The 19,072-nt window shown below is 38.2% G+C and overlaps 1 protein-coding gene across 4 annotated transcripts in view; it reads left to right on the plus strand.

Annotated features, from left to right (window-relative positions):
- carmil2 (capping protein regulator and myosin 1 linker 2) overlaps positions 1-19,072 on the plus strand; it is a 46,078-nt gene that overhangs the window by 16,757 nt on the left and 10,249 nt on the right. For all 4 annotated transcript variants that reach the window (XM_058751425.1, XM_058751426.1, XM_058751427.1 and 1 more), the window contains exons 22-32: positions 602-774; positions 970-1,038; positions 1,112-1,205; positions 1,290-1,388; positions 1,501-1,629; positions 2,289-2,402; positions 2,551-2,723; positions 2,825-2,912; positions 3,006-3,098; positions 4,350-4,416; positions 6,176-6,570. In XM_058751425.1, coding sequence (XP_058607408.1) covers positions 602-774; positions 970-1,038; positions 1,112-1,205; positions 1,290-1,388; positions 1,501-1,629; positions 2,289-2,402; positions 2,551-2,723; positions 2,825-2,912; positions 3,006-3,098; positions 4,350-4,416; positions 6,176-6,570 — 1,494 coding nt within the window. The remainder of the gene's footprint in view (positions 1-601; positions 775-969; positions 1,039-1,111; positions 1,206-1,289; positions 1,389-1,500; positions 1,630-2,288; positions 2,403-2,550; positions 2,724-2,824; positions 2,913-3,005; positions 3,099-4,349; positions 4,417-6,175; positions 6,571-19,072) is intronic.

Consider the following 19,072-nt stretch of genomic DNA (forward strand, 5'->3'; position numbering starts at 1 on the left):
ACCTACGGACCACAGCTCTCATATAACGTTGAGAGTAGGAAGAGCTGCTGTCTTTGGCTCAGTTAACATTAAAGATTGGTATGTGTGCCTCTGTGTGTGTTTGCGTCTGTAATACTAGAACCAATAAAGAGAGAAGGTCCACAGAGAGCCCCCCCTCCTTCATTTCTCCAGCAAGCCTTGACTTTTAATTACCCAGAATCCCTCTCTATCAAGGCACGCCTGGGCTCAGTAATTACACGAGCAGCTCTGACTCACATATAGGACTCATTAAAACAGACTCTCAACTTTATGTAACTTTATCCACATTAATAGGAGCATTTATGGTCTCCAAAGAATCAGTGCTGGCCTTTCACGACCCGAACTTCTCAGTAGATACTGTTCCTAAAGCTAATGAGACTCAGACCTTGATAGAAATCTTAATGAGACTTATAGCCAAAGGTTAATGACTCCATGAAAATGACTCTAAATGTAAGATCAATGGAACTTGATGAAGCAAATATAGCCCTTCAGTATAATGACCATTGCCTCATAAGTGCATTTGGCATGGAAAGTGACCTCCTTGATGTCTTTACTGTCTTTTTTTTTTTTTTACACTTTTTAGCCACTGGAGTCTCTCTCTGTATGTGACTCAAAGTTGAAAACTGGTACCACCATCCTCATCAACAGCCTGGGCAGCAACGCCAGCCTGTCCAAGATTGATATCAGTGGAAACTGTATAGGTGACACAGGAGCAAAGATGCTAGCAAAGGCCCTCATGATCAACACCAAGCTAAAGTAATTTTCCACACATTGTGACTTTTTGTCAAGTTAAACATGTTCCTTGATCATGATTCCTGTCAAGCATTCAGAAGATGGGGTTAACATTATATTGGACAGGAATCATTCACCGGGATCAACAAAACAAGTCCCATTTGGCAAAATTGCAGTCACTGTCATTACTTATGTAGGCTGTGCTTTGTTTTCTGACAGAACACTGGTTTGGGACCGAAACAATGTGACTGCTGGAGGATTTATGGATGTGGCCAATGCCATGGAAAGGTGAGAGCAACCCACAGACAAACAGACTTTTTTCAATGACTTACACTTGTTTTCTGTATGTGTTTTCAAACAGAAACGTGACACTACAGAACATGTCTATTCCAATGAGTGATGTTCTTCAAGCGTACCGAAACACTCCAGAGAAGATGGAGGAGGCTTTACAGAAAGTTAGTTCTTGTTTTCAGGACTGTAGAAAGCCATAAGAACAGACAATGATATAAAACTGACTCTTTTTGTGTGTGTATATGTAGATCCAGACTTTTTTACACAGGAACAATCAGAGACAGTGTAGAACAGGTGAGGATTTGTGTCATCTGCAGTATGGACTGAAGACCACTCGCTCTGAACAGGTTTGTGTGGATATGTAATTTCTATATAATTATTACTGCCTATGATATAGTAGACTGTAATAATACATACGAAGGGTTCCGATCATTATGAAAAAGTCTTGGTTTCTCTCAGTTGGTGCAGGATCTCTGTAAGAAACTACAGGAAAGTGTGCATCCTTTAACCTGCTACAATATACAAGAGGTGCAGTCGGACATCTTGCTTGCAGAGGAAGCGCTTCAACATGCAAAGACGGCCATTAGTGTATGAGATTACACATCTACATGGTTTGCAATATTACAGATTTAAAACCAGATTTTTTTACACTACAATTTAAAGTTTGCGATTGGTATGATTTTGAATGTTTTTGAAAGTCTCTCAGGGCTGCTTTTATTTGATCAGAAAAATAAAATAGTAATATTAGTGAATATTAGGCTACTTGAATTAAAAAAAAAAAAAAAATTATATTCTAATATATTTTAAAATGTGATTTATTCCTCAGATGGCAAAGCTGAATTTTCAGCAACCATTACTCCAATCTGAAGTGTCACATGATCCTTCAGAAATCATTTTAATAGACTGAAGAAACATTTCTTATTATTATCAATGATGAAAACAGTTGAAAAACAGATTCTTTGATGAATAAAGAATTCAAAAGAAGTTAAGAACAGCATTTATTTGAAACATAAATATTTTGTAACGGTATAAAAGTCTCTCATTTAGATTTGGTCTACTTTCAGTTTTGATCAATTTGTGTATTAAAACCTTTCAAAATAAAAGTCAACCTCAAACTTTTGAACTGTAGTGTAAAAGGCATTCCTGTTATGCAGTAAATTTACATAACAACAGTTTAACATTTCCATAACAAGATAACGATGCTTTTAATATACTTGTAATGTTTGACTTTTGACCTTTCCCCGCAGTCTTTCGCAGGGCTTTATGAGTTGGGCAGAGCGCCCTCTAGTGGTCACATGCTGAAATGCATTCTCAATGATGCTGCTACAGCCTTGAGGAGTGAGATCACTGAGGAAATCCAGGTGAAGTTTTGTCATGTTTTTTGGGTGTTTCTGTAGTGTCTGGTATGTAGTATGATCGAGATCGAGAGTTGAGTATGTTTATTGCTTTTAGTGGAGGTCACTGTAATTCGATGGCAGTACAAATCAGATTTTCTCTTGTGTTCTGCAGGAACTGGCAACGGCAATGCTGCAGTCTGCCCAGCTGACCTGCCCCAGAGTCGTCCAGAGGTCGAGTGTCAGCGAGCATTTGGCAGAATGTGTGGCCAGGAAGACACGTCAGGCTGCACACTTCATTCAAAACACAATGCAAGAGACAGAGAACAGCATCAGAAACAAGCTCAGGTGGGACGCACATGCACATCGCTATATAAACGATATTAAACTCTTGAAACCTCAAAAGATTTTTTTTTTACTTTGTGCTCCCCTCTCTCACTTTTTCTCAGTGAACTGAAACTGTCTGTCAGTGTCTCTCTGGTGGAAAGTATAATTGAAGAAGTTCTTCAGGATTTGTCAGTGGCTCAGGAAAAGCTGGTAAGTGTTTGCATTTATGAATGTGTATATTGAGCACATGAGAATTGTGTGTGCATGTGTATGACATGAAATATATATCTCGCTTGCTTTCAGGACAAGCACATGAGGGAGTTTTCCCAGTCCACCAATATCAAGGCCAATGTTCCTCAGCTCAGAGTGATGGAGCATGAATTCCCCACAGATGATGTGAGGACAGAGCATATCTGCTCGATTCTAGCTTTCCGATCCAACATTTACTCAGGACTTTACCTTACATACACTACCACTCAAAAGTAATATTTTTTGAAAGAAATGAATACTTCTCTTTAGCAAGGATGCATTAAATTGTTCAAAAGTTGCAGTAAAGGCTTTTTTTTTTTTTTAAATAAATGCTGTTATTTTGAAATTTCTATTAATCAAAATTCTAAAAAAGGCACAATTTCTACAAAAATATTAAGCATTGCAACTGTTTTCAGCATTGATAAATATAACAAATGTTCTTGAGCACCTAATCAGAATATAAGATCATGTGACACTGAAGACTGGAGTAATGACTGCTGAAAATTCAGGTTTATCTTCACAGAAACAAATAAGATTTTTAAATATATAAAAAATATAAAATCAGTTTTTAAAAATTGTAACAATAATTTACAATGTTGCTGATTTTACTGTATTTCTGAGTATTTTCTTATTTCAAAAGCATTAAAAAATCTTAATGGCTGCAAACTTTTAAATGTAGTGTAAGTAAATTAGTAAGCATTTTAAAATCACCGTAACACAGCCTTGTGTGGTTTGTTACTTTTATAAAATTGTATAATAATATAAGTACAATATAGTTCATATTAGACTAATCATAGACTGTTTACACTTACCAAGAAATAATAAAATTTAGAGGTGTATAAAAGTCTGAAGCCAGCTAATGAAAATTATTTTATTTTATTTTATTCTCTCATGCAAATTTCAAATTATATCATCCGGATAGTAATTTGAGTTAACTGATTAAATAATTGATTAAAAGTTAACACAAAGTCCATGATTTCTTAGCATTTTGCTGAATAATCTACACCACTTTGTGTCATAATTGATGATCCATGTTCTCCAGTATGATTTGGGAATGATTAAAAGTGGAAGAACATCTAAAATAAAAAAACTTGTATTAAGAATCTGTACAAAAAAATAGAAATTCTTTTTTGTTATAACATTTCTGTTTTAAATTCTGAAACTAATTTCCAGATTTTAAAAAATTCAAATTTTTCAAAGTGGTCTGAGGCATTTAGAGCCCTCTTTTGCAATTCAAGTGATGTGCGTTCAACACAGCTTGTTTATTTTTCACAGAATTTATTGTTTTATAATCAGAGTTTGATTATAAATTCAAATTATTTTAGTAATCTAGAGCGTGGCTTTGATTGCAGTCACTTGCATGTATTTAAGTTTGATTTTCTCTCTACTTGTCCACAGTATGTCCCCGTAAACTGGAGGAACAGCTTCCACTCCCGTAGCATCCGTCCCGCCCCTTCCATCAAAAGTAAGTCCCTTGTGTCTTGATGCCGACAAGTGCTTCTTGCACAAGTCTCACCCTTTGCCATTTGTCTTTGCTTTTGCACTCCTAAATCACATGTGTACTGGTAACATCATAGCTGCGCATTACTTGAAAGATGATTGGCTGTAACAAAGCCTGGAACACACACCACAGCTGTTGAGGTCAGAGGTCATGTTCAGGTCTGTTTAATTATGCAGTAATCAAATATGGAGGAGTTAAAGACTTGTCATTGCTCTTATCTGAACAAAGCCAGCATGATTTTTACAATCAATCAACTATATATGGTTAAACAGACCACATTCAACATCATCCTTTACTATAGCATGTGCAAACTGATTTCATGACAACACATGTGTGTTTAACTTGTGCAAATGTGTGAGATTGTGTGTATGTGATGCAGGATGCACTGTAGTAGTGCTATAGTGCACGTGACTTCAAAAGCGTGCTTTGTTGTTTGAAGTCCTGTCTGCGAGAGCGGGATCCCCATCTCATGGGACTTCCCCTCCCTGTCTAATTGGACGTCTATCTGTGGTGTGTGTTTGAGTCTGCGACAGTGGGGGGATTGATTTTGGGAGGTCCCACCCTGTCTCTACTAAATATAATCAGCTGTGTAACACTGCTGGCAGCAGCTAACTGGAGCATAGCCCTGTTACTCTCACACCACTGAGCCCCTCAGACGAGGGAGGGGGCCACCCGCTTACAACCATGACAAAGCCCCTCCCCCGGTCCGCCACCCTCTTCTTCCTCTGCTCTTTTGTGTGTACCTGTCCTGTTATCTCTGCTCTTATCTTTCCTTTTTCTTGTTCCAGTCACATTTCACCCCAAAATAAATTGGATGAAGAAGTATTGTGACATTACTATAATGCAAAGCACTGGTTTTTGTATTTTTAATGAAATGAATACTTTTATTAAGCAAGGATGCAATGAATGGATCAAAATACATTCATAATGTTACATTAATTATGTTTCTTTTATACTTTCTGTTCATCAAAGAATTCTGAAAAAAAAAAAAAATCAATACAGTTTCCACAACAATATTAGACAGCCAAAACTTGGTAAAAAAAAAAAGGTAACTTTAAACTCTATTGTGCACGTGTGTGTGAATAATATATGTATGTATGTGTATATAAATATATATATATATATATATATATGTGTGTGTATGTATGTGTGTGTGTGTTTATTATACTGACTAACTGGCTAACTGTGAAAATTCCAAAAAAAAAACGAAACCAAAACAGTTTTATTGTAATACAGTAAAAATATTACTGTAATAATAATCACCACTGAGAGTAATAAATGTGACGTGATGGGGGGGGATGTACTTAACTGTCATAAAAATTAGATCTTTAATTAGACTTGATTTCCCATATCTAAAATGTAATCATAAATAAATTAGACTGTATATTTATTGATTTTGGGGTCAAACATGACATGACATTCTAGGCGTGGTTTTGTGAGATTCCCTGGGCGTCTCATCAATCATGTGGATATCCTGAACTGTCCGTGATGTCCAGCTTTATCTTCCTCTTTCCCTTTCCCTGCCTTTTTCACTGATCTTTCATTTCCCCTCTCCTATCCTCTGCTGCATATCTGCATACCCATCATTCCTCCTTCTCTCTCCTTCTCTTCTATTTCCTCCTCTCCATGTAGATACACACATCATACAGGCTTCAGTCTCTCCCCTCCCTCACTATCTCCCTCCGTTGTCCCTTATTTTCTTCCTCCCTCTCTCTCTCTGCAGGTTTGTTAGATGTGGAAGGGGAACAGCAGGCGCGTGCGGCCACACATCCCCAGCAGGAGGTAGAGGAGAGAGGAGGGGGAGGGCCTCAGGTCTCCAGGGTAGGAATGGAGGAGAGGAGGCGGGCCCTGTCATTGTCATTGGCCACGGGGCTGTCAGTCACAGCGGCAGGCCAGCTGAAGCCAGGAAGCCCCTCCTACTTGAGGAGAGAGGCGGATGCTGCTGCCGCTCCCGCTGCTGCTGCTGCCGCTCTTAGCAACAGAGAGCCCCGGCGCTCGGAGCCTGCACCTCCTCAGCCCCCTATGGACCTGCCCATCGAAGGACACACACTGAGGCACTACACCCGCTCCAGGCCCAGACCCAACCGCCGGAACAGACAGCCTCCCAGCAAGCCGCAGGTAAGACAGCAGCACGGCCGCCCGGGAGGGTCGGGAACCGAGAAGAAAGGAACAGGGGAAGGGTTTGGAGAGGCTGAGACGGGGACGCTGGTGGTGGAGAGAGAGGGGGAGGGATGCTGCTCAGGTCGGTTCGTCCGCAGCAACCCAGGCTCCTTCGGGCTCTCTGTCTCCCACGTCTCCTCCTCTCCATCTTCTCATTTTTTCCTTTCTCTCTCTCTTAATATGCGGCGAGAGAGGGTGGGTTGAGATTTTTTTGGGTGTGTATCCTCCACTGCCATTTTCTGGCACCGTGTGTGTGTGTCGTCGTGCTTGTGAGGCTCAGCTGGGCGGTGTGTGTACGCTGTCAGAAAGGGGCACAGTATCTGTCCACTGCTTATGGACGCTTGTGCTTGGTGTGACTGCTGTAGCATCTCAATTATTAATGTTCCCAGATCAAGGAGGGCTTCTCCCTCTCTTTTTACCCTCGCTTCTGTCACCAGGAATGGAGGATCCCTCTATTCATGGCATTCCCGGGGTGTGGGATTGAAATCTGTTTATTCGCCCCTCCGTGAGGTTGTACTTGGGCGAAACTGATCGTGTGTGTAAATGAGATGTAATGTTGTGACAGTCGCTGTATTTCTCTCGCCGATGCTGCAACGACTGTGTGTGGTTGCACTGGCACACTGCGATTCGGTGGAGCCCGTCCTGTCTTTTCTAAGATATTATGTCCTCACTGCGGTGTCTTCGTTATGTGAGTGTGAGATGGAATGAAAAGAACGGCAGAGGATGTCTTTTTCCTTGTATCGGTGTGTATCTGTAACACTTGTGCATCCTGTGAATGGTCATTTGGTAAATGGTTGCCATAGTGATGGGCTTTACGGTGTTCTCAATTGTAGCTGCTCACACACACATGCCTTTACACTACCGTGTGTCTAATGTTCTCTTATGGCATGTTTATTGATGCTTCCATTGTGAGCTGTGATTTGTCTTTGATGCTGTGTGTAATAAGGGTGCTATTGTGCCCTCACATTGTGATTGTGGCAATTCTGTGTGGTTGTCAGGTATTATATAATCACAGGTGTGTTGAAAATCAAATTTTCTTTGAGCATTTTATCTCTATTTGCCATTAACTGAAGTACTATGATGTTACCATGTTATAAAGATGGTATCAGATAGTAATACCACAGAATACCATGTTGCTATTATTGTTTTTTGGTATGTTTCATGATATATACACTACTGCTCAAGAAGTCGATAAGGTATTTTTTGGTAACACTTTAGATTAGGGAACACATATTCACTATCACTTAGTTGCTTATTAGCTTGCTTATTACTAGCATGTTGGCTGTATTTTAGTACTTATAAAGGACATATTAATGCCTTATTCTGTGTGACCATATTCTAGATCCCTAGACCCTACCCTATACCTAAATGTAACTACTAAACAACTGCCTTATTTACTATCAATAAGCAGTAATTAGGAATTTATTGGGGGAAAATTCTTAGTTAATAATGAATATGTGTTTCTTAAAGTGTTACTGATTTATTTTTTTTTATTAGTATTTTTTTTTTTCAAAATAAAACAGTATCGCATGCTCCCCAATGCTGCTTTTATACAGACATTTTGTGAAATATATATATATTTTTTCAATTTAAGGAAAATGTATTATATTTCAAAATGTAATTTATTCCTGTTGTGGCAAAATCTTCAGCAGGCATTACTCCAGTCTTCAGTGTCACATTGATCCTTCAGATTTGGTGCTCAAAAAAATTACTATTATTATCAATTTTGAAAACAGTTGTGCTGCTTAATATTTTTGTGGAAACCATGGTACATTTAGTTTACTGTGATGAATAGAAAAAACAGCATATGTGTGATTACCGTATCCATTTAGGATGGTGCTCATTGGTATGCCAAAACATTCCATTGCAGTTATGTATTGTGATATCATTTATGATTACCACACTACTTCAACGCATGCCAAAGAAAACATGATAAAACTGTCATGGATGGGCCACAAAAACCATGATAATGCCATAGTACTGTGACACTGTGTACTTATGGTTACTTACCACTTTTATCACCCCTAGTGCCCCAAGATATGTCAAAAAATACCATGGTAGTGTCTGCATAAATAATGGGAATACCAAGGTACTGTACTGTGATAGTGATGTATGATCACTGTATTTATAACAGTACTTCAAAGTTGTCTAATAATACCATAATATAGTACTGTCCACAAAAATCATGATAATACCATAGTACTATGAAGCCATGTACATATGATTACCCTCTGTATTTACCATAAAGTATGTCAAAACATACCATAGTAATACTGTTACAGTAGTGTCCACAAAATTCATAGTAATACCATAATTATTTGATACATTGGCATATAATTACCACCCTTATATAGCATAAGGTATGTCAAAATAAAATACCATGGTATGACTGTTATGGTAGTGTCCACAAAAACCATGGTGATACCATAGTACTGTAATACTATGTGCATATGATTACCAACTTTATTTACCACAGTATCTCAAGTTATGTGAAAAATACCATGGTATTACTGTTACTTTAGTGTCCACCTGAATCACAGTAATATCATAGTACTGCGATTCCATGTACATATGATTACCACCTTTATTTACCATAATATCCCAAGTTATGTCAAAACAAACATGTACAATCATGGTAGTTTCCACAAAAATCATAGTACTTTCTTGTAAAAAAAAAAAAAAATTGTCTGCTTGCATTAGCTTTTAGTGTAGTTAGTACGTATGGTTGGTAAATTATAGAAAGATCTATATTGTGTTGTAGTCATACTATACTATTATATGATGTCATCGTTCATGTACGAGACCTGTGGCTGTTTCTGTGTTGTCATGGTGACTGGCGTGTGTGAGTGAAATGCTGAATGTAGTCATGTCTACCTGTTGGCGAGCTATTATGTCCAATATGGACAGCTATTAAAACGTGTATCCTCACACAGTTACACTCACACACAGATACAATCTGCAGTGCAACCGTTGTTACAAGTGTATATGTGTGTGATAGACCGTATAATGGGCAGGGGTATTTTGTTATTATACTTGTGTTACTGTATAGTTGTAGACTGGTGTTACCCTTGTTATCGCTGTATATTTTTGTGTGTGTGAGGTCATTGTGCAGGCAGCTTTTTTCAGAACAGACACTCTCTGGAGACTTTGGCGCCAGTGTTATCGCAGACATGAGCATGGAGGGATGAAAACACTCCTGTCATTTCCTCTGATCACCTGAATGAGTATATGTGTTATATGTTTATTCCTGTCAGCGTGATCTGTTGGCAAGGGTGTGTGTCCATATTGTGTGACGGTCATACTCCTTGGCTGGTGAAAATCCAATGACAGGTGGTGCCTCAGGGAGAAGCTCGTGTGACTGGAGAATAGATGATGCTCTGATGGTCCAGTATGTGTGTGTGTGTGTGTGTGTGTGTGTGCTTTTTTCCCTGTATGTCCCCGCAGGGCTGTCAGCAGTGAGGGACAACCGGGTCCTGTGATGAGGTGTGCCTCTATGGTACAGCCTACTCATTGGTCTTGGGGAAAGACGACCCATCCATAAAAATTGTGTTCAGGGCTCTGTGAGTTTTAATGTCGTCCCTGTATCCCTGTTAAAATTCTCTCTGCTCCTGCATTTTTGATGGCTGCATAAGCATTTATTTTATTACCTCTCCTCTCCACAATATCTCTCTCTCTCACACACACACACACACACAGACCTTTATTACAGAAGGATGCTCACCACTTCCAATCTAGAGTGACCAGTGTATTCCACAATTTTACGTCCTGCCAGAGAATAGTTCTGCAATTAATCAAGCTACACTAGAATTTCTATGCAGGTGTTTCTCAATGACATTTTCCACAAATGCAGTACACTTTTAAACATTACATGTAAATATCCCATGTGATAAATTCTTACCTAACATAAAAGTAACCTACAATGAAAAGTAGCTTGTTTTAAACATCAAATGTCTGTATACTTTTTTTTAAATGTTTTTTTTTCCCGTCTTAACCTGTTCTTGACACCCTCTTCATGGTATTACTGTCATGGAGGGACAAACTATTAAATTAACTATTTAAATTACAACCATGATAATTTCATAATGTTGACAATGTTCACACTTTATTTTAAGGTCCAATTCTCGCTATTAACAAACCATTAACTACAACTTTTGCCTCAATTAACTCCTAATTTGCTGCTTATTAATAGTTAGTAAGGTAGTTGTTACGTTAAGGTAATGGGGGAGGATAAGGGATTAAGAATATGGTTATACAGAATATGTGTTTTATAAGTTCTAATAAATTGCCAATATATTATTAATAGGCGTGCTAATAAGCAACTATAAAATTGGTCCCTATACTAAAGAAAGTGTTACCATTTGTTCTATTGAGTAGATATTTAATAAATTGTAGTAAAGCCTTTTTTAATGAACTACAATAATGAAAACAGCATATTCAGCTTTGTTCCACATATTATTCAACCCTGGGCTTTTACCATATGATTTTTGCCCATTATAAAAATTAACATTCCTTAAAGAGGTCATCGGATGCAACATGCACTTTTATAAGCTGTTGTAACTTAAATGTGTGTTGGCAGTGTGTGTACACAACCACCCTGTAATGATAAAAATCCACCCAGTTTTTTTTTTTTTTTAAACCTGGTTAAATCATTTCCCCTTTCTCAAATCGAGCCGATCTCAGATGCCTGTCTGTGTGACATCACACAGACTGGACTGGTGTCTTACCTTAGACCCGCCCTGAGTGAGCTGTCATCAGTCCACCATTGTTTCACCGCCGGAGCAGGTGTAGACAAGAACGGCTCCTAAGCAATTGAGGTGTTCTGTTGTTGGATGTAATAATGAACATAGCAGTCATCATTTACTCCCGACATCTGAGCCTCTGAAGACGCAGTGGATTACGTTTGTTTGTGAAGCGAATGCACCCCCGATCTACCTAAATGCGTCTATTTTTGCGCAAATCATTCGTGATCCAGCTTTCCTAATAATGTGCTAGTTTGCAGGTTTCATGATGAAAACCGTCTAAAGTTTACCGTCTCTCAGAGAGCGGCTCGGAAGAGAGGGGCGGGGGCGAAGCGAGCAGAGCTCTTTGCATTTAAAGCGGCATGCAAGAAAACAGCTTGCTCTGAAAAGAGCTGTTTTTGACAGGGTAAAAACGGTGTTGTTTTACACTACCATTGAGAAATTTTAACCAAACTATGTTACAGACTTTTCATTAAGACCCTAAAGAATCATATCAAGTTGTGGAAAATGGGCATCCGATGACCCCTTTAAATTGTGTTGCTCCGGCTCCATTTTTCTACTGCACGGCGGGAAGGCAAGTAATTAATCTTGTTCCATTTCCTCAATTTTTACAAATATTTCTGTTGACTGCATTCATCAAACTTGGCCATTCAGCCCTGTTATATAATGTAAAAAGGATCAGTCTTTAATTAATTAGAACTATGTTTATCAGTAATTAGTTTGTGACCAAATATTGGTTTGTAGTTAGTCTCTTCTGAGTAACGGCTTCATTGAGTCTAAATTTGCAAGCCCCATTACTCATTGTCCTTCTTAATGCATTTATTTTGTAGTTTTCTGCATGTTTTATTTTTTCATATTTACTTAATGTTTATTGCTTGAAAATGACAAAATAGGATTTATTTAAACTTTTGCAAGACCTTAAAAACCTTAAAAAATTGTCATCAAAAGGAGGTACTTGCTTAGCCTTGACCAGAAATCTGGTCAACCTCAGGAGGACCAAAAAAAAAAAAGTCAGTTTATATGAGCTGTTTATGTTAATTTTATATGAGGATTGCAACCTGAGGTTGATGATCAGCATTTTTTTTAAGGTTAAGCACCACCTTTCACTGACCATTTTCTAAGATTGGTTCTATTTTGTACCTTATTTGTGGAAAGTATTGGATTTAATCACAGAGGCATTACTGCCTACCATAGAGCTTGTAGCTTTACTACCAGAGACGCATAGACAGAAGCTCGTGGAATTCTGGGATCACTGTCTCAACCTGACACCTTTAGACAGGCCTGCTCACATCATAATGCTGTTCTCAGTTCACAGAGTTTAATAGCGGTAAAGATCACTGCATTCATTCCATTTCTCTGTATCTCTGCTTCTTTCCACTGAAATTTAAAAGGAAACCAACAAAAATCTGACACGGTGTACACAAAGTCATGAGTCATGACGTGAGTCGGACTGACCTTTGATCGGTGTGTCAGCTGCCATCCAGTAACAGCTTCTTTAGACCCAAACGTGTCACGTTTACTAGAGCAGACCAGCTTAACCCGTCAGGTATTAACATTATCTGATTTCATGCAGGAATCAGTTTTGATTTTCAAATTATGGCTAGTGGAATTAATTACCTTATGATTTATATGTAATGGCCTATTCATGGAATAAATTCACCATGAGTGATGAAATATTATTGGCTTTATGTGGAAAAATATGAACCCCAGACATAATGTTTAGGTACTAACAAACCCAGCAGGCCATGTGAACCACACAAAAGCTTTGTTTTCCATTATTGATATATAATTAAGCATGAGCTGTATGGTTGCACTGTTCATGCGGTGTGTTTTGTAGGAGAATATGATTGTGTTATTAAGATGTGTGGGAAACACCTCTCCCTGTGCTGCCTCACACAACGTGGCGTCTGCTCTCCTCCTCTTTTTAAAGATGGAGTGATGAGTGCTTTGCCTTCTCATTGGCTGAGAGGTGCTAAATGATTTATAATCCATTTCTCATGCGGTGTGCGGTGCCTCATTTGCATATGGTTGCTATAGCTCTGCAGTGGTCTCTCTCTCCTTCTCTCTCTCTCTCTCTACATATTTCTTTCTTTCTCATCCTGCAGTACCCAAACTGCCCGAAGGCCTCGCAGTCTGTGCAGCAGCAGGAAACAGGCAAAACACACTGACTGGGCACCCTGTGCTTTTGTGTGTGTATAGTGTTTGTTAGCTACTGATCTGGCACAGTTGACAAGTCAACATGGAATCAACATTGACCCAATTTGCTTTCTTAATAAACATGGGCATATTAATGATCGGTCATATAATGATTAATCTTTGCACATTATTGAAAAAAATTCACAATATTAAAATAAACAGTTTTGTTTTTTGTAATCATGTAAATTGTATGGAAACCCGTTTTTGTCATGGAATCAAAAAAAAAAATCAAAATTTAATTGTTATATGCGACCCTGGACCACAAAACCAGTCTTAAGTCACTGGGGTATGTTTGTAGCAATAGCTATATACATTTGTATGGGTCAAAATTATCCATTTTTATTTTATGCCAAAAATCATTAGGATATTAAGTAAAGATCATGTTCCATGAAGATATTTAGTGAATTTACTACCGTAAATATATCAAAACTTAATTTTTGATCAGTAATATACATAGCTAAGAACTTCATCTGGACAACTTTAAAGGTGATTTTCTCAATATTTGGATTTTTTTGCACCCTCAGATTCCAGATTTTCAAATAGTTGTATCTCGGCCAAATATCCTAACTATCCTAACAAACCATACATCAATGGAAAGCTTATTTATTTAGCTTTCAGATGATGTAGAAATCTCAATTTCAAAAAATGTACACTTATGACTGGTTTTGTGGTCCAGGGTCACATATATATCTCACAATACAGTTTTTTGTTTCAGTCATGGAAAAAAAAAAAAAAGTAATTGTGGCTCTTTATCTCACAATTCATACTTTTTCTCGCACCTGCAAGTTCATATCTCACAATATGTTGTGACATGATCAATCCACCTGTTCTATGGAGACTACTTTTCACAATCCAGTTAAATACATCAGTTAAATGGGTTACGGGTAAAGTTTTATGTTGACTTGAAAATCTAGCACAGTTCTTAAGGTGCTGTAGTTCACTGGTTCTCAATTTTTTTTTTATACTCAAAGGCCCCCCCATTGTCCACAATATTGTATTTAAATAACGTGTTAATAATTATAATAAATCATAACTTCATATAAATAATTTCAATTTACTAAATTTGCTTTATAAATATAATATAATGTGCTGTATTATATAGCTCAAGGGGTTTTTTATGTATTGATGTGATTTTTGTAACTCTAATCCTATATTACACTTGAAACGAATCCTTCTCCAGATTCTTTTCTGATATTTACATTAAGATCTATTAATCCTAATACAAACCTGGATTTCTGAAGCCACTGTGGAAATGATCAGCAGTGTGATTTCAGCTTACAGGCAACATATTGTTAGAGTAAAAGATTAATGATTGCCATCATGAAAATCGTTTTGCTCATTTATCACAATCATAATGTAGTGTAATGTCAGTAAAACTCAATGTTTAAGAATAATCAGAACTGGCAAAGCTTACAACAGACCTCCATATCTGCGGCTATTGTGTTATTACTGTGGCTACATGACAGATACACCAGTCACCACTGATGAGCACTCATTCTCTCATTTAAGCGTGTGTGTGTGTGTGTGTGTGTGTGTGTGTGTGTGATGAGGCTGTATCTGAGGGGTATAATTATATTAGGTGGTGGGGGGGAACAGGCAGAAAGATTGAGGCAGGGTTTGGCTCTCTCTTGAGACACTATAGGCAGATCTGCTTGAAGACAAATCCATGGCAGACAGAAAACCTTCTAACTTCTTAGTCTTATTAATGCTGTCTTTAATATGTATAAATGTAAGCAGCAAAAAAAAAAAAAAAAAAAACACTTTTGTATAAGCTTGGGAATGCTCACCATATGAATTTACACAATAGTGTTAACATTTCTACACAACATTTCTGTCAACCTTAATCCTAAACCAAACCTAAAATCAAAAGGCACTGCTTGGTTCATAGGCATGCTGTTATAGGAGTAGTCTTTTGACTATTGTTATAAAGTCTGGTCCATTCTGCAGTATATTCTGGCCAAAGGTTCTTTCACATCAACACAAATGTTTGGCATGAAAATTCAGTCCTATTTTCGAATGCAGTTTGTCTTTTTAGACCAAAGTGTAAAAGGCAGATGGGCTGAATGAAAATGCACATTCACTCTCTACAGTAGATGATGCTTTTAGAAAAGCAGAAATACCCTGATTACTCTGGGACACAAAGCACTACTTAATTTTGCATTTCTGACACCCACTTGTCACAGAGAAGTAAGTAGAGCTGTTCAGATTTTCCTGTTTGCTGGTTCCAGGTTTTTTACCTGCTATTCACTGTCGCTTAGCAAAATAATTGTTTGTATTAAAAAATAATAATGTTTGTGAGCAAAACCAAGTCATAGTTTATGCAACAGAGACTAAAGACAAAAGACAAGAGCAAAGATTGCACAAAAATGTACAGAAAAGTGTGTAGATCATAATCTATATTTTGAGTTCATCTCAAGTAAAAAAAAAAATGCTGATTATTTCATAGACCAAGAGCATGATGGAATATACAGTTCAGCCCATGGATAGGTTCAAAGAGCCTCAAACACAACTTTTGATGCATGAATCTTTAAAGGAGACGTCTGATTTTTTTTCACTTTTTTTCAATTAGTTTAGGTTTCTGGCATGTCTGCCAACTTAGAAAAGCTGAAAAGAAAACATGCAGCCAGTTCGTTATGGGCTGTTTCAATTTACAGCTGGTTTTTAAGTAGATAGCTAGCTATTTGAATAAGACCACCTCCAAGCCATATACTGAGTCCAAGGCAGCAATTCACATGTTATGTGTTGACACGCCCCACAGAAGAGAGGGGTGGGGTGAGCAGTTATCATTTAAATTATCATTTAAAGAGACATTCATCGAAACGAGTTGCTGTGAACGGAGCTATTTTTGATAAGGTAAAAAGGGTGTTGTTTTACACAACCATGAGGAATTTTAACCAAGGTATGTAGACATTTCATGAAGACCCTAAAGAATCATACCAACTTGTGGAAAATAGACATCCGATGTCCCCTTTAAACTTTATTAAATCAAGTATTTCATTTTTCCTCAGAAGGGTTGCAGATGTTAGACACCATTTTGTTTGTCTGTGAACTAACAAGATACTTAAATATTCTGTGCACCCCATACTCCTGGAAGCTGGCTAGCTGTCAGCCAGTCTGATTGAAGCTTGCTATTTTCACAAGTGCTTACAAGTTTTGTGTGCGATGTGCATTAGATGCTCAATAAACAGATCTGTAGGTGTGCCATCTGAGTTTGAATTTAAGGTTTATTGATCAAGGGTCATGTATTGTGTCCAACCTGAATACCGGAAATGTTGAGACGTTTTTAAATTCGAATAAAATGAAAACTGAAAGACTTTCAGATCACATGAGCCAATATTTTATTCACAATAGAACATAGAGAACATAACAAATGTTTAAACAGAGAAATTTTACACTCTTATCCACTAAATGAGCTCATTTCAAATTTGATGCCTGCTACAAGTCTCAAAGAAGTTGGCACGGGGGCAACAAACGGCTGAAAAAGCAAGACATTTTGAAAAGATTCAGCTGGGAGAACATCTAGCAACTAATTAAGTTAATTAGGTCCGTAACATAAAAGGGATGTCTTAAGGTGCGTTCACACCAGACGCGAATGAAGCGTTAAGCGCAAGTGATTTACATGTTAAGTCAATGCAAAGACGCGAATAGACATCTTGCAGCGTGGTTCGTGCGAATGAGGCGGTGCGAATTGAGCGTTTTGGGCGTTTGATGCGCTTAATGCGTGATTCACGCGAGTTGAAAAATCTGAACTTTGGCGAAAATTCGCACCGCGTTAACCAATCAGGAGCTTGCTCTAGTAGTGATGTGATTACGACGTAGCGAGAGAGGCAGAAATCCGAAACAACAATGGAGGACAAAATCATCGTCGCTGTATGTATACCCGGAGCTGTACGATACATCTTGGTACTTTTATAGAAACATGAATAAAAAGGATCTTGCTTGGTGTGTTACTTTGTGCACAACATAATAAATCATAATTTATAGCCTATTTGTTTCATAAAAATATTATTTCAATGTTAAGACTAGAATAGGCTACTTACGGCAAACATTTGTACATTCATTCTAATTATATCCTATTGCAAATACACTCACAATAGTATAGTAAAAAATAGTTATTTGTGATTGGACCAGTGTAGTGTAATGAGACTGGAGCCGCCTGGCAGAAGCCCCTCCTTGACGCGAATTCGCGTCTGTTGTGACTTGAATTTCACGCGCGAATGAAGCGAGTAAACTCAAAATGTTCAAGCGTCCAACTACGCGCAAATAGCGCGATTTATTCACGCAAGTCGCGTCTGGTGTGAACGCACAGTTAGAGAGGCAGCGTCTCTCAGAAGTAAAGATGGGCAGAGGCTCTCCAATCTGTGAAAGAGTGCATAAAAAGATTGTGCAATACTTTAAAACTCAACGTCAAATTGCAAAGGCTTTGCAAATTTCATCATCTACAGTGCATAACATCTTCAAAAGATTCAGAGAAACTGGAGAAACCTCTGTGCGTAAGGGACAAGGCCGAAGACCTTTGTTGGATGTCTGTGGCCTTCTTGCCCTCAGACGACACTGCATCACTCATCGGCATGATTCTGCCATTGACATTACTAAATGGGCCCAGGAATACTTCCAGAAACCACTGTCGGTAAACAATCCGCTGTGCCATCTGCAGATGCCACCTAAAGCTCTATCATGCAAAAAGGAAGCCATATGTGAACATGGTCCAGAAGCGCCGTCATGTCCTGTGGGCCAAGGCTCATTTAAAATGGACAGTTTCAAAGTGGAAAAGTGTTCTATGGTCAGACGAGTCCAAATTTGACATTCTTGTTGGAAATCACGAATGCAGTGTCCTCCGGGCTAAAGAGGAGGGAGAACTTCCAGCGTGTCATCAGCGTTCAGTTCAAAAGCCTGCATGGGGGTGCATAAGTGCATACGGTATGAGCAGCTTGCATGTTTTGGAAGGCACCATGAATGCTGAAAGGTATATAAAGGTTTTAGAGCAACATATGTCACCTCCAGACGACGTATATTTCAGCAGGACAATGCAAAACCACATACTGCAGCTATTACAACAGCATGGCTTCGTAGTAGAAGAGTCTGGGGCTGAATTGGCCTGCCTGCAGTCCAGAGCTTTCACGTATAGAGAACATTTGGCGCATCATTAAACGAAAAATACGTTGACCACGAACTCTTCAGCAGCTGGAAACCTATATCAGGCAAGAATGGGACCAATGGTAAACAGATGCAACACCATAGTAAACATGCCCCCGTCCCAACTATTTTGAGACCGGTGAGCAGGTATCAAATTTGAAATGAGCTCATTTTGTTATCTACAGTATGTTCTATTGTGAATAAAATATTGGCTCATGTGATTTGAAAGTCTTTTATTTTTCATTTTATTCAATTTTTAAAAACGTCCCAACATTTCTGGAATTCGGGTTGTAAATCATGTTAATATTTTCATTCCATTATGCTATGATACAGTTTTTCATGTCCAGATGAAACATTTAGTCGATTTTAATTGGTTGAATGACCTTGTG

The sequence above is a fragment of the Onychostoma macrolepis genome, chromosome 18 (assembly GCF_012432095.1).
Source record: "Onychostoma macrolepis isolate SWU-2019 chromosome 18, ASM1243209v1, whole genome shotgun sequence".
NCBI classification, from domain to species: Eukaryota; Metazoa; Chordata; class Actinopteri; order Cypriniformes; family Cyprinidae; genus Onychostoma; species Onychostoma macrolepis.